We start from the raw sequence: 16211 nt of genomic DNA, 5'->3' as shown, positions 1-16211 counted from the left end.
AGGCGCAAAGCTACACAGAGAAACCCTGTCTAGAAAAACCAAAAAAAAAAAAAAAGGGACTGTAAACAGGGTGTTCCTAGAAACAATGTCTTTTCAAGGAATAATCCCAACAGGATGCTCCTCCCTTCTGGATTATGCAGAAGGTGTGACAAAGGCAGATATTGGACTAACGAATGTAGATCAACAAGAGACAGTCAAGGTAATTCCTTGCCTTTGCTGTAGGGAAACTCCCTGAAGGGCTCTCCCCGGCCCACAGGTCAAATTCGGTTCAGTCCTTTCCTGTCACCAGGGAAGAAACTCCTTCCCAGAGCAATTGAAGAACCTAATACCTATTGTAAGAAACCATATTGCTCTGGAATGATAGAACAGCTTTATAAAATAAAACAAAAATTTAAGAAGAAACCATAAATCCAAATTGATAAAGATTAGAAAAGGGAAATTCCCCAAAGTTAGGATTAGGGAAGGGTTTTGTTTTTGTCTTCTAGGAGAATGAAGGCATCCAGCTGAGGAATCTGAAGACCACTGGACAAATTAGACATCTGAAGAAGGACAAATCATCCAGAAAACTTGTCCTAAGAAAAAGATTTTCTGCAGTGAACCATGACAATGCCTAATAGTGATCTTTGAAGTCTCCAAAAGATGATAAGACCCCACAACGACGACAATTCCATCAGGACAATGTCAGGATAATGTCAGCAAGCTGACAAATACCACCCAAAGATCGACTTTGGACTACAAACTGCTCAGGACAATTTCAAGGTGGCTAGCTGAGATGATCCAGCTTCAGACTATCTAGCCAGGACTTGAGATAAGACCTGCACTTTCCCATTATGCAGAGACTAGACAACAAATGATACAGCTACCTCTCCCAGGGCTTGACAATTAACCCAAAATTTTTCTTTTCGGGATCCCCTAAAGATGCCTTCACCCCTAGACAGCAGGAAGTAATTTTAAGAACATGACACCCACATTCCCAAGAGGTGGGGTGGGTGTTTTTTAGTCTTTCAATGGGATATGGATAATTGTCATTGTTTAGAATGGTTGGTTATAAGTTGTTAATTGATAATAGTCAGGAAAAAAAGCTAAACAAAGGAGATTAGATTTAGGGCTCTTGTTTGAAAAAAAGAAAAAGAAAAAAAAAGAGGATATAGATATGATAAGATAAAAAGTAGATTATTGAATCTACTCTAAAAAGAAAAAGGGGAGGATGTGGTGATATACTGAGTACCCTAATAAACTTGCCTGAGGATTAGAGGACAAAACCAGTCACTAGATTAAACATAAAGGTCAGGCAGTGGTGGCACACACCTTTAATCCTAACACTTGAGATCTCATGCCTTTGCTTGGGAAGCACATACACCTTTAATCCCAGGAAGTAATATGGCAGGGCAGAGAAAGGTATATAAGGTGTGAGGAAACAGAAACTCACTCTCTTTAGGCTGAGGATTTTGTGGCGGTAAGAACTAGTGGCTGGCTGTTCTGCTTCTCTGTTCTTTCAGCTTTCACCCTGAATCTGGCTCTGGGTTTTTTATTAAAAGACTATCTAAAGCCGGGAGGTGGTGGTGCACGCCTTTAATCCTAGCACTCAGAAGGCAGAGCCAGGTGGATCTCTGTGAGTTCGAGGCCAGCCTGGTCTACAGAGTGAGATCCAGGCACCAAAACTACACAGAGAAAACCTGTCTCGAAAAACCAAAAAAAAAGACCATCTAAGATTCAAACAACAGGAGGATATAGATATGATAAAAAGGTAGATTATTGAATCTAATTTTAAAAAGCAACTACATTAGATTGAGCTTTTATACAAATTTTGTATACTGATACATGTTTGAGATTAATTTTGTTAAAATATACTGTACATATATTTCTACTCTTGTTCAAGGTTTGTACCTATACAGTTCATTTAACAATGTAATGCAAATTGCTAGTGCTTGAAAGCTATTATTACCAACTAATTAATACATAAAAAAATGCAAGTTAGTAGTTAGTCATTACAAAAACTTGTAGTCATATTAGTCATCTTCAAATACTTCAGAGATCTACAGAATATAGCATTTAAGATTTTTTTTTGGTTTTTCAGGACAGGGTTTCTCTGTGTAGCTTTGCGCCTTTCCTGGAGTTCACTTGGTAGCCCAGGCTAGCCTCGAACTCACAGAGATCCGCCTGGCTCTGCCTCCCGAGTGCTGGGACTAAAGGCGTGCGCCACCACCGCCCGGCTAGCATTTAAGATATTTTAATAACAGATTTTTCCTTCTTTCCTTCTTTCCTTCTTTCCTTCTTTCCTTCCTTCCTTCCTTCCTTCCTTCCTTCCTTCCTTCCTTCCTTCCTTCCTTCCTTCCTTCCTTCCTTTCTTTCCTCCCTCACTCCCTCCCTCCACTCTCTCCCTCTCCCTCTCTCTCTCTGACTATGAGACCTGTCTGTTCCTGGCAGCACCAACCTACTTCAGAGAAGATGATGGGCATTGAAGAAAACTTCATATGGAGTTTACTTTCTTTGTGGCAAAAATTAGCCACTGGGCAAGAAAGTGCCCTTGCCTCAACTGCTGACGGTATGCTGTCCGAAATGGACAAGCAGGACACAAAACAAAGGACTGCCGAACCTTGCCAAGACAAAGTAGGAAGGCCCTTCAGAAAATCCTGCTTCACAGATAAGCCTGTCAGATATGCTAAGCCTATCAGCTGAAGATGGATGCCTCAACGTTGCAGAGGAACCTTGGGTGACTGTTCAGGCAGTCAGCTATTTCTGTCATTTCTCATATTTTTTGGAAGTCGCTTTTTTGCACTTCCTGCTTTCTCAGTAAATATTATTTTCTTCTTGGGTCTCTGGAGGAGTTGAAGATTAGATAGTTATAGTTTTCTTTGTTAACAAATTCAGAAAAGAAACTCACTTAAGATGTGTAAAGTGTATAAGTTTGAAATATATCAGAAGATAGTTTTTGGTTGTAATACAAGTTAGGATAGAAAATGGAGTATTTTCTCTGAATTTGTCAAATGTTTATGAACTAGACATTGTTAATGTAATTCTTGACTGTATATATTGTATATACTTATTGTCCTATTGTATATAATTTTTCTTATATTAGTTATAACCTTCTTTTATTATTTTAGACCAAAAGGGGGAAATGTGGTGATATATTGTGTAACCTAATAAAATTTGCCTTAAGATCAGAGAACAGAACAAGCCACTGGATTAAACATAGATGCCAAGCAGTGGTGGTACACACCTTTAATTCTAGCACTCGAGAGGCAGAGATCCGTCTGGATCTCTGTGAGTTCAAAGCCACCCTGGATTACATGAAATTGACTCTAAGAGAGATACAAAGCCAGGCAGTGGTGGCACACACCTTTAATCCCAGCCCTTGAGATCTCATGCCTTTGCTTGGGAAGCACACATGTCTTTAATCCCAGCACTAAGAAGGAAGTGATGTAGCTGGGTGGAGAAAGGTATATTAAGGGGAGAGGAGACAGGAACTAAAGGCTTTTGGCTGAGGAATCACCTTTCGGCTGAGGTCCTTTCAGCTAAAGAGCCTTTTTAGGCTGGGGAGTCCTGGAGGTGAGACATGGCAATGGACTGTTCCTTTGTCTTTCTGATCTTTTAGCATTTACCCCAATATCTGGCTCTGGAGTTTCTATTAAAAAGACCTATTAGAATTTGTGTTACAGTTGTTTGAACTAGATCAAATTTGGCCCTGAGCTTCTAGGCAGCTAAAACAGACAAAAGAAAACACAGAAGTATGACTGTACCTTTCCCACATGCTATGGCTCCTTAAAGGAGCATATGACTATGTCATTCTCCTAAATATTGTTCAATACACGAACATATTCTTTTCTCAGTGTTGAAGCCTAGGGCCTGTGAATGCTAGGCAAATGCTTTCAGCTGCATCCTCAGTCCTAAAATGTAGCGGGGCATTTTTTTTTTTTTTTTTTTTTTTTGTCATTTAATTTGTTTTTTCCTCTGCCTCTTGAGTGCTGGGATTAGGAGTATGCATCATCACACTGGGCTCTAAAATGTAACTTTTTTTTGTGAGGTGTTTTGGGGTGGAGAAGTGGGTGACACAGTGTTTTGCTATGTAGCTTAGGGTAGCTTTGAGCTCATAGCAATCCTCCTATATCAGTCCATCAAAGTGCTGAGATTACAGGCATGAACCAACATGCTTAGTTTAAAATGTAACTTTAAAAATATCTTGTATTTTACCTAATTCAATGTCCATAATACAGGTAAGCTTTGTTTTGCTTGGTACCATTATGCATGCATAAATTCCAGTTAGGACCATTTAATTAAATAACACTAGTTTCTCCAACAACACAGCTTAACTTTCAGCTTCTGTAAGTGTAACTGCATAAATACAAACTTTGCTCCGAGACTTTTCAGTTTACAAATTACCCCATCAAGGACAGATGTGCATTATGAATAATTAATCCCACCATCTCTCTGTATTCTATACATCTGTTACTCGCTTTAGGAACAGACAGCAAAGAATATAGTAGCTGTGCTGCCTGTTTCCCAGTGTCAAACCCACGGGAGATTTGCTACAAGGAAAGATCTGAAGGAGGAGATGCCAGCAAAGAGGTAAGTGTAATAAAGGACAAAAGTGATACTGTGGGAAATGGACACAGGTGTGACTAGGAACAGCATCACTGAGGAATGTTGACATTGACACTGTTCATGAGGGCTTAAGTGGGGTGTACAGAGCCTTTCTTGATTTCAGTTCATGATCTCTCTTCTACCCCTATCTTGTAAGGGTGAAAGGTAGCTCTCTCCAAGTCAGCCTTCCTCTGGGTCCCTGCCCTTTGGCTAGGACACCCTGCCATTGTCTCTGCTCCCCTTTCCTCGCTGACATCTCAGCCTCCCAAATGGTCATCCCTAGACAGGGTTAGGGATCTCTTACCACCTAACTTGAATAGCCCCTAATATAGCTCCAACTCTTAGGTGATAGACATCTGGAACACACAAGCTCCTTCAGGGCAGGGATCACCTTCTCAGGATAGGGGCTAAGTAAGTGTCCGCTGCTAAGTTGGGCGAGAGGGTGGAAGCAGCACACTGATGTGTTGGGAACTACAATGGCCACTCTGGTAGTAAACCCTCACTGGTAAAGCCCCTCACATAGGACAACTCCTGTTCCCTCCACACTGCAGCTCTCACCTAGAAAGCAGACAATTCCAGCTGGTACTCCATGTTGCTAAGCATGGATCTGGGTGCCTTGGAAACCCAAATGACAGCCAGTACAGTTGCTGCTCTATTCTGAAGGCTAAGAACTTGAGAAGTTCTCCCTGAGCAACACTCCACCTTCTTTGTCCTTAACCCATGCAGAGGCAGAGATTAAACAATGACTCTAGATGCTGGCCGCCACTCTCACCCCACACTTTAGGTCAATCAATCCATGTTTGGGCAGGACAGGATAGCTTTCTTTTCTTTTCTTTCTTTTTTTGTTTTTTGAGACAGGTTTCTCTGTGTAGTTTTGGTGCCTGTCCTGGATCTCGCTCTGTAGACCAGGCCGGCCTCGAACTTACAGAGATCCACCTGGCTCTGTGTCCTGAGTGCTGGGATTAAAGGCGTGCGCCACCACCGCCTGGCAGGGATAGCTTTCCACATAAAATGTAGAACTATCTGTGATATGTAGCTCAAATTTGGTCTACATGTCAGATTTAATGTTTTACTTAACTACAATGGATAGAAGAATTCACTTAATGCTTGGAAAATGTTAAGATGTCTACAAAACAGACCCAGAGTTTCCATAGGATGGCTTATCTGTTAATTATTAGGTCACCAACCTTACAGCTGATGGTAATTTGAAAAGGTACCAATTTGAGGCATTAGTAGAAAGTAAGCAAGACAATTTTATAATGTTTAGGAATAGTTTGGACCATCGAAAAGCAAAATTAAGTTCCTGTAGGATTCCTGCTCACCCTGCCTCCCCCAATCAAAGCAGAAGAGGACATTAAGCCAACTGATTTAAATACCAGCATCATAAGGACTTAGCACACCACCACTAAGATCCTCTTCTGAGAGAGGACTTCTGCTACTGAGCTTAGCTGTCAAGATGGACATGACAACTCCTTGTCTCCTTTAGAAACTTGGCTGGCTAATGCCTGGCTCTGTTTGAGATGGACACTTTAAAAGACAAAAGAAATTTAAATCTCAAAGGCATCAAAATCAAACCGGTCACCAAGGTTTGCCTGGGATTGGCACCAATTAAAAATGTATTAACAACTTCCTTAGCTAGAATTCAGACTCATACTTATGTAAGACCTTTCTTTTACATAAAAGGAAGGACCTACATAAGGAGGAGGAATTACCTGGGGCCTAGGAGTGCTGGGAGAAGAGAAATCAGAACTGAAACTCATCCCCAGAATGCGTTGAGGGCAGGCATGCCAGTGAGACAGGAAGAGCCAAGGTTGTGTCTTCAATCTAGTACTGACTCTTCTACCACATGCTGTGCTTCTACCATGCAGGGTCCAGAGTTTTGTTTATAATTACAGGTGAGCTGGGAGAACACTCAAGTTTCTTTGTCTCCAGTATGTTTTACTCTATAAACAACTGGCTCTCAAAAAGGTTCTCAACCCAATAGTGTCAACCAAGAAGCTTACTAAAAAAGTAAACTCTAGGTTTCTGCAGACTGAACAGGAACTCAGAACAGCAGTGGCAATTTCTTTTAACAGCCCCCCACCTGCTCTCTACCTCCCCACAGAGATTCTGACACATGCTCCAGCTTGAGAACTACCAATGTAGGCCAGCAGATTTTTAACAGCATGATTTTGCCACCCTCCTCTTCCCCACAGCAAACACAGGAGCATGTCTGAGATATTTTGGCCATCACAAGTGGGGAATAGAGCTTTGCACTCAGCGGGCTGAAGTGGGAGGCTACTAACAATTCTAGAACACATAGGATAGCCCTTCTCCCAGAGCATTAGCTACTCTAAAATGTCAGAGCTACTCTTGGAACACCCTGATCTAGACAAACAAAACAAAGGTGAAGACATGCCCAGCTCCCCTCCCCACAGGGATTTAGATAGAGATCTCTGTGGGTTTAGCTCTTTTTTTTCTCCTTCTTAGCAAGAACTCAGCCATATTGAGATTACTGCAAACTATATCTACAAAATTATAACCTGAGGGGGGAGGGACTGGAAACTGGGCTGGGATGTAAAATAAATAATAAATTTATTTAAAAAAATAAATAAAATGTACAAACGCACACACATACAAATGGAAAAAATGGAAAAAAATTATAACCTAAACTAGGACTAGACATGCTTCTAACCTTTAGCCTGGTAACAAGAAAGGGAGGAGGGTGTTCTGGATGACCCAGAACAGAAATCTGAGTAAAAATAGAGGAATTAATGACATACCCAACACAAAATTTTACAAAAAGAGTAACACCACAGCATTGGACCACCATCTTGGTGTACACTGAAAGAGAAAGCTGCTTCTAAGAGCTGTAAAAATGCTCCTCCCACCCCCTTAACACAGCTTGTAGCACCAGTGAGTGGGGCAGACCTGGGCTCCTGGGAACTTGGATGCAGTCTGGGCGATGTCAGAGAAGGTTTCCTTATCACTGAAGAAGCGCTCAGCAGCGGCTCCCTTCCCCATGAAGTAGACAAAGGCTTCCTCCAGATCACTTCTTGAGTGCAGAACAGCATGATCTCTTCCGCTCCCAGGACTGAGACCAAGGGCCTGCAAAAGCTTCACGCCAGAGATCACCACGTCCACACAAGCATTGACTCTGGAAGGATGGAGAAGATGAAGGAAGTTGAAGCATGGGGCAGCAACTCTGCATTTAGTTACCAGAGAGACCAGCTTTGGAGAACGGCATTCATAGGGCAAACAGCTGGCACAGGTCTGACACCAGGGCAGTGAAGCAAACATCACGATCTGAAGAATGACTTTATCTGGACATACGTGCTGGAACTCTTCTTAAGAGTCGGGCAAACTTTTACTGCCAGCTACAAACTGAGAAGACAGGTACTCAGCACTCAGAACAACATCATGGTAACAAAAATGCATTTTATGAAAAGATGCTGGTAGAGCTATGCTATCTGGATGCAAGTCACTTTAATTTCTGAATCTCAGTTTCCTTGCCTATAAAATGGCAACAATACAAGTTAACTTACAGTAAAGATTTAATAAATTAATGTATGTTTTAAGGTGCAAAAAAAATTACTGTCAAAAGGCAGCTATCAGACACTTTCCTCCAAAAACAAGAGAGGACATTGGGCAGAATGCACTAACCATCAAATACTCTGAGCTGAAGCTGCATCTCAGAACTAAGTATGGCTTGGAAGACTTGGGCATGCCTGTGGCCTTAGAGCAGCTCAGTACCTGGCAGGTGTTCACAGAAGTGGTCCATGCACTTCAAAGGGCTGGTGACAAACCAGTGCAGCATCACCTGGTTGGTTATACAAAATTATAAAGCCTCACCAACTTAGTATGACCTTGTTTCAGAATAAAAACCACCAGGTATGCTGGCTTATGCCTGTAATTCCAGGATTTAGGAAGCTGAGACAGGATTGCTATGAGTTCCAGGACAGCCTAGATAAGTCTACAGTGTAAAACCCTCATCAAAAATAAACAAAAAAAAATCCCTAAAAATAAAAGAAAAATGTTACTGATCATCTACTTCTGGGCAGATGCCAAACTAATTACTCTCTGTGTACTTGCCACATCCTTTCGCCTGTTCATCTCTCCTCTGAACTAATAGCATCCTTCAACATCAACATGCACATTGCCTCAGCTTCACCCTGGAGAGGAAATTAAGGCAAAGGAACTAACAAATTATGCTCACTTGACAGGAGGGCAGATTTCAAAACGTATAAAGAGTTGTGTGATATGGAGAAAACAAAAACAGGGAGTAAACAAGACAAAGACACCAAGTGTCTGTCTGAAGAGGGCCAGAGAAGGAAGTCCAAGCCTAGCTTCCTGGTCTCTGAGTGGAGTCAGGGGTGGGAGCAGAGTTCTTTGCCCTAAACTGAAGCACCTCAAAGGTAAGGACAGTATTTCTTATCACTTCCCGCCATTGACTCCTCTGTAAAATGTTTCAAGTTCCTTTTAGCTTTAACATTCTCTGCCTTGGATATTAAAAGAACTAATCACAATCACAGGATATCTAGCTGAAGAGAATCAAGGGCTCGGGGAGCTATGCCCTGGATGGTGCCTCTTTCTGAGGCACCAACATCAGGACAGGCATCTTCAGATAAGGAACACCAAGTCAGAAAGGGCTATGAGATCAGTTATTAGTCATTTGGGCTCCATCCCAGAAAGGCTACAGTCGAGATTAACTAACATTCCAAAAGCCACAGACGGATCCAGCTTAATTTAAAGCTAGATTCCTGATAGTGAGTTCCTTACAGGGGGCACAGGTAGGCAAAGGTCAAACCTTGTCTTAGGACATAACATGAGTGGAGAGTTTAGAGGGAGCAAAGCTCAGGGCAAAGGAAGACTTGGGTGAATGTGAGGTCCAGTTCAGAGCAGGGGAGTCACATTTCTAGAAAGTCAAGGTGGGCCCCACTTAGGCACTGACACCTCAAAAGCAAGCAGCCCTAGTCCTCAACGAACTCCTAACCCCAGCCTCATTCTCAGAAGCTGCTTCATCTGAAATCCCACAAGAAGATGCATTCTCTTCTCCGGAAGTCTAGCTTAACTTTCTTCACCAGCTGCTCCTTTCTGTCTCTTACTACGGTAACACTTGGGCCTGAATATGAAAGCAGAAGTGGAAAAGACAAGCCTTACACTGAACTTCCAACACCCGATGGCTCTGTGTGTGTGTGTGTGTGTGTGTGTGTGTGTGTGTGTGTGTGTGTGTGTGTGTGTGACTGTGGGGAACCAGTATTTCTAAGACGGCTTATCACTGTGACGATCTAACACTTAGAAGCACCTGCTTCATAAAGTGCTGCACCTGGTATGAAGGGCCTTCTTTCTTCAACTGCCTGTCTACCCTGCTACCCAGCATCTCCAATCTCACCCTCCAGTACCAGTGCCAAGCAACGGTTTGGGTTCTTCCCTCTCTTCACCGGAGCCCTACAATGGCCTCTTTAGAGTGTCAGGGTCCCCAGACAACCTGCCTTATGGATCACACTAAACTGTGTGTTTTGAGTGAGAAATGAAATCAATGTGTCAAACTACAACCCACCCCCAGCCCAAAATGAAATTTTAGTATATTTGCTCCTCCCACCCCATGCCCTACCTTTACACTTAAGTATCTCTGGGTAAGAAATAATGTTGTTAGTGGGTTTGTGCTGGCTACAAAAAGGTGCTGAGCAGTTAGAACAGGTTAAAACAGTTGCTCAAAAATCTATCTTTTAGCCGGGCAGTGGTGGCGCACGCCTTTAATCCCAGCACTTGGGAGGCAGAGGCAGGCGGATCTCTGTGAGTTCGAGGCCAGCCTGGACTACCAAGTGAGTGCCAGGAAAGGCGCAAAGCTACACAGAGAAACCCTGTCTCGAAAAACCAAAATCTATCTTTTCCATTCCCATCAGATATTTTCAACGAGGAACTTTAGCGGCATTTGCCCGTTTATAAACCTTTACTGCTCTTCTCCATTACTCTGAATTAAAAGACCTTCCTAGGAGATTTCCTTCTCCGCATTCGAAAGTCTTGCTACTGTAGTCCAGGACCGCCCCCAAACACCATCGTTCCGCCTCAGCTCCCAGGGCTGGAATTACAGGCATCCAGCACCACAACTGATGCTGCCTCCTTTCTTTACCATGGACTTTTGCCAAACTGTTAACTTTCCCACACTCAGTTCTTGTTTAGATGTATCTGTTCCCTTGTCTTGACCTGAAGAAATCTTTTTGTCCCTCTAGATCTATCATACAAGCTATATATTTTCTATGATGGTCTCAACAAGATGTCCCATGCACACAGTTTTGTTACTATGTAATTTTGATATTCTTCCCACCAAGGAGTGAGCCACGCCGCCTTCCCTTAATACCAGGTAGACTAGATTTTGGGAAATCTGATCCCACAGTTAAATCATGAGACATTAGGCCATCTGCCTGATCCTCTTCAGACATTCTTCTAGCCTAGTCTCCCCGCTGTGAGAATCTGAACAGCTAGAAGCCACCTCCTGTGGTGTCCAGCCTTGATCAATCTTAACAATACCTCTAGTCCCAGCCATCGTCCTACGGTAGCTGTAGAAGACCCCAAACGGTAGAACTGCTCAGTTGAACCCCATCATACCTTAGAATAACAAGATTATGAAATGTGGCTGTTTCAAGTTACTAAGTTTTGACATGATTCATTACTACATAACAATAGAAAATGGAACATCATCTTGGAACTTTTTCTACTATCCCATCCTGGGAGGAACTAGTAATTCTTTGGACTAGCTGGACTGCCTTATTCTTATTAGTAGCGGAACACAGCATCTTTCATAACTGTTATGGACAATGGTCCCCCCCCACCTCACCTCAAAGTCCTATGTGGGAACCTTATGGTGGTTTGAATGAGAATGGACCCCACTGGCTCATGTATTTGAACACTTGGTCCCCAGCTGGTCAAACTGCTTGGGAAGGATCAGGAGATGTGGCCCTGCTGGAAGAGGCGTGTCACTGGGGGTGGGGGTGGGGTCAGTTCTCTCTCTCTGCCTTCTACTTTTGAATAAGGATATAAACTCTTAGCTACTACTCCAGCATCACGCCTCCCTGCTGCCATGTTCCCTGTCATGATGGTTACGGACTCATCCTCTGACTGTAAGGCTCCAATAAACTCCTAGGTAAGTTGCTTTCATCGTGGTGTTCTGTTACGGCAACAGAAAAGTAACTAAGACAAACTCCAATCCCCAGTGTAACTGTGTTTGGACTTAGGGCCTTATGGGAAGCAATTAAGGTTAAATGGGTGCCAGAGGTGGCCTCTAATCCAACAGGAATGGTTTCCTAGAAGAGGAAGAGACGTCACTCTGGACTATGCCGTAAGTCATGTGAGAACATGGCCAGCTGCAAGTTAACTGGCATCCCTAGAAATCAGCTTCTCTAGAAACCACTCTAGAACCTTGATTTGGGACTATCAGACTTCAGAGCCACAAGAAAGTTTCTGTTGTTTTAAGCAACTAGTCTGAATTATTCTGTCCTAGCAGCCCAAGCAGTACACTAATGAATGTACTTCCAACAAATGCAGCAGATGTACACACTCAGAACCCAGCACACAGCTCAAAGAAAGACCATCAAGAATCTGAAGAGAGAGCTGAGTCTGGTGGCACACACCTTTAATCCCAGCACTTGGGAGGCAGAGGTAGGTAGTGAGATCTCTGGGAGTTCAAGGCCAGCCTAGTCTACAGAGTGAGTTCCAGGACAGCCAGGGATACACAGAGAAATCCTGAAAAACAAATAAAAAATAATCTGATAAGTTCGGGCATGATGGTGCATGCCTTTAATGCCAGCACTCAGGAGGCAGAAGCAGGGGGATCTCTGAGTTTGTGGCCAGCCTGGGATACAGAGTGAGTTCCAGGACAGTCTGGGCTAAAAGAAAAACCCTGTCTTGAAGAAAAATAAATTAAAAAAATTAATAAAATAAAACCTTAAAAAAAAAAAAAAGAAGGAAAAGAAAAGAGGAAACAAAATCAGATGAGGAGGGCTGGAGAAGGCTCAGCAGTTAAGAACACAGGCTATTCTTCCAGAGGACAGAGTTCAATTCCTAGCACCAGTTTGGGCAACTCAAAACTAGGTGTAACTCGGCTCCATGGGATCCAATACTCTTTTCTGGTCTCCAGGGGGGCCTGAGCTCACACCTACTCCCACACATATACATTTAAAATTTTTTAAATTTTAAAATAAGACTCTGATAAAGAAAGCTAGAGAGATGGTTCAATGGTTAAGAGCAGGGTCCGCTTGCAGAAGACCCAGGTTCGAGTCCCAGCACCCATGTGGCAGCTCACAATTGTTCATAATTCCAGTCCCAGGGGATCAGGGGCTCTTAGAAGGCACTGCATGGACAAACAAGCTGACAAACCATTCATACACGTAGAAGAAAAAAAGAATCAGATAAAGGGGTGGGTGAAGAGACTTGGAAAGAGGTAAGAAATACACAGTAAAAAAACAGTAAGCGTTTGGATACAAAACTAACTAGTTAACATGTGAGTACTTTCAAAAGCTAACATAATATTGGGTAAATAACATGATTATTTCATTGATCCAGGTCAACTGTGCTTTATTTTACTACACTTAGCCACAACATTTGCACAAAATAGGAGGGTACCTGACAGGCTTGTCTTTTGTACAGGTCTCTTGTGCATGTAACACCAGCACAGGAGGCAGGAGGAGCAGGCAGATCTAAGTTTGAGGCTCACTCCTGATCTACTTAAGTTCCAGACCAGCCAAGGAGGCCCTTGTTCAAAAAGAAACAAAAACTCAACAAATCCAACCTAAAGAAAAACGTTAAAAAAAAATAACAATAAACTTGCTGTTGTATGGCACCCTTGACATGACAAGAAAGCCGAATTGGGAGAGAAGCTAAGGTTAGTGTAAAAAAAAAATTACATTTCGGTGAGTTTTACAAAGAAAGGAGGTACTGTGATTTGGGAGACCCTTAAAAATGTAGCCGGTCACTCAGTATGGGGAAGTAGCCTCAAGGAGGGCGTGCTAAACGTGAACGGCTGAGAGCAGATAATGAAACCTCAACAAAAAAATGCTGAATTTGAAAACGAGCAGTTTTAGTACAGTGGTCTTCAGACGAGATGACGTAAAGAAATAAAGTCAATAGCTAGAGACAGAAGACATTCAGCTTCAAGTTTCAGACTAGGAAGAGTGCTAGAATAGGAATCTGTGACCGCCAGAGAACAGTTGGCCGGGGAGAAGGGCTGGAAGTCAGGACAATGGGGTAACCTCAAAAAATACAGGTGACAGGCTAAGTTAGATCCCTAAGAGGCTATCAGGGATGGTTTCACACGGAAAAGAGCAGAGCAGGGCCAGCCGAGAGGGAAAATTGCGCTGAGTGTCCCTGCAGCGATGACGAAAGGCTCGTCTCACACGTCCGACACTTTCGCCAAGAGGGCAACGCGGACACCAGGGCGTCCCGGGCAGACCCCGGAGCGCGCGCACTTCCCGGGGAGGCCCAGAGCCGCAGGCCCCGCAGGCACTCACCCCACAGCCACGCGGCGCCAGCGCCGGGCGGGCTGCACGATGAGGGCGTCCCAGGCGGCCGCCAGCCGGCCCTCGGGGGACAGAGGTCCCGCGGGCACCGGCGCGGGCCCCAGCCGCAGCGAGCTCCAGAGAGAGCGCAGCGCCGAGCTCGGCAGCTCCGGCTCCAGCAGGAATACGCAGCCCACGGCCAGAGCCAGGAAACCAGCGCACGCAGAGCCGCGCCACAGCGCCATGTGCACACCCCGCCGCGCTGGTGGCGACAGGCTCCTCTCTCGGCTCGCGCCTCCTCCCAGCTGGGCGCGTGATGACGTAGACACGCGTTGGCGTCACACCCGCGCGCCACAGGCTCCTCCCCCCCCCTACGGGCGGAGCTGCTGGTGAACTGTAGCCCCAACTGTGGGTGGAGCTGGACGGGGGGCGGTGCTCTGGGCGGAGCCATAGCTGGCCTCTGGGCGGGGCAGTGGGCGGAGCGACAACGGCGCGGGTCTTGGGGAGTCTGTATGTTCATGTTCATGACGCTGGGTGGCGCTGTTGTGCGGTCCCGATTCTGGATGAACAAAGACAGGAGTGTGGCCCTCATCCCTGCATGTCTTCCTGAAGCTCACCTGTAGCCTGAGATAGAGTCAGGGGAATACGTTTGCTTCCCTAGTAAAATGGAGACAGGCAGATAATGAAGCGGGCAAAACTCGCAATTATGTAAGAGTCAGTCGGTTTTTCGGTGACACAAGCTGAGACTGAAGTGAGCCCCTAGAGATCTTGTTCAATCTAGAGATCAGATTTAACACTCAGACCCCTAACATAACCCTTTCGGGGTGTTGTTCCTTTTAACAAGCTCAGAATAATCCACAAAGGCATGCGATCTTATGTACAATATGGAGGAACTATAGACTCGAGTTAAGACATCCTGGTTTAGTTCTTCTCGGTGAGACTACGGATATCTAGCCCCGTCTTCTTTGGTGTGACACTTCTGTGTGGGAAGGTGGGTTAAGAGTCAGGGAAGCTAAGCTTGATGCCCAGTTCATTCTCAGCCTCATCTTCTCCACCCTGGTTTGTTTCTATTTTTCAGTTTTGCTAGCTCCTGACTGATTTTCTACTCTGTCACGACTTTTGGAATTGTTAATTAATGGAAATGTATTTCCCTAGCTTTGATCTTGGACATTGGTCTTTATTCTCCTTCATCCCACCCAGCTGACCTGATCATTCAGTCCTTTTCAAAGGAGAGAGCGTCACATAAGAAGAGATTTGGGATGCTTTGGGAAAGAGAAACCAAGAGGCTTATGAGATTTGTGTAATTCCATGAATACTATTTTTCCTCGAGTTACCTATGCCAACCTGTTCCAGAGAAACTGTTTCTACAGTGGCCCTCCATTGTCAAGTTTCCCTGCCACCAGAGGTGACTGATCCATCATCTGTTTTTCAGAACAGCAGATCCACTAACTGGCCAGAGACTATTGACTGGTTTGTTCACTTTTGTGTTTATTAAATATGGTCTCACAAAGCCCAGACTAGACTCAAACCCACTCTATTGTCAAGGATGACTTTGGAGTTCTGATCCTCTGCCTCCATCTCAATGGATTGTGCTAGGATTACAGGTGTGCCTCATCGTGCCTAGTGCTCAGGAAGAGCCCAAGGTCCTGTGCCTTCTAGAAAAGCACTCTACTAACTGAATAGCATTTTTAGTCCCTGTTTACCGAGAACCAAGACCAGGTATTTATGAGTAACTGGTTTGGGTAGCGGACTGGCAAAGTCATGAGTTGAAGTTTGAATAGATAGAATCCATTAATAAGCTCCCAATATCAGCTTTGGGAGGAGCAGAGGAAGCTGAGCTGTGAGCTAGGCACACAGGCTTAGAGGATCAGGGAGAGACTCTCCAACAACATGGAGTTCCATTGGAGTTCTCCTGCGTTTCCAGGAGCACTTTACACCTTCTGCTTCTTCCCAGGCTAGCATAAACTTTTGTCGTTTAGTCTCAGAGGCTAAATAGCAAGAGCTGGAGCAAAATAAAAGTTTATTTCTCATGCCAAAGTCCAGATGTGGTGTGGGTGCTGCTGTGGGCTGTGCCGGCAAGCTAGATCCCATCTGGTAGTTTTGGGGGGCTATCTGGCCTTCTTCTGGATTGGGTCAATATGGGTTTCTATTGGGGAA

At 44.3% G+C, this 16211-nt stretch overlaps 1 protein-coding gene across 4 annotated transcripts in view; it reads right to left on the bottom strand.

Annotated features, from left to right (window-relative positions):
* Adpgk (ADP dependent glucokinase) overlaps positions 1–14426 on the bottom strand; it is a 28907-nt gene extending 14481 nt beyond the window's left edge. For 2 of the 4 annotated variants that reach the window (XM_042281035.2, XM_042281034.2), the window contains exons 1-2: positions 14067–14371; positions 7492–7717 (exon numbers count right to left, since the gene is read on the bottom strand). In XM_042281035.2, coding sequence (XP_042136969.1) covers positions 7492–7717; positions 14067–14299 — 459 coding nt within the window. In that variant the 5' untranslated portion in view covers positions 14300–14371. Of the gene's footprint in view, positions 1–7491; positions 7718–14066 lie in introns of all 4 variants that reach the window. The other 2 variants (XM_006971489.4, XM_006971488.4) reach the window with 2 other exon arrangements.
* Between the last annotated feature and the right edge of the window lie 1785 nt (positions 14427–16211).

The sequence above is a fragment of the Peromyscus maniculatus genome, chromosome 7 (genome assembly GCF_049852395.1).
Source record: "Peromyscus maniculatus bairdii isolate BWxNUB_F1_BW_parent chromosome 7, HU_Pman_BW_mat_3.1, whole genome shotgun sequence".
Classification (NCBI taxonomy): Eukaryota; Metazoa; Chordata; class Mammalia; order Rodentia; family Cricetidae; genus Peromyscus; species Peromyscus maniculatus.
The sequence above is the reverse complement of the archived record's forward strand: the minus strand, read 5'-3'. Positions and strand labels throughout refer to the sequence as shown.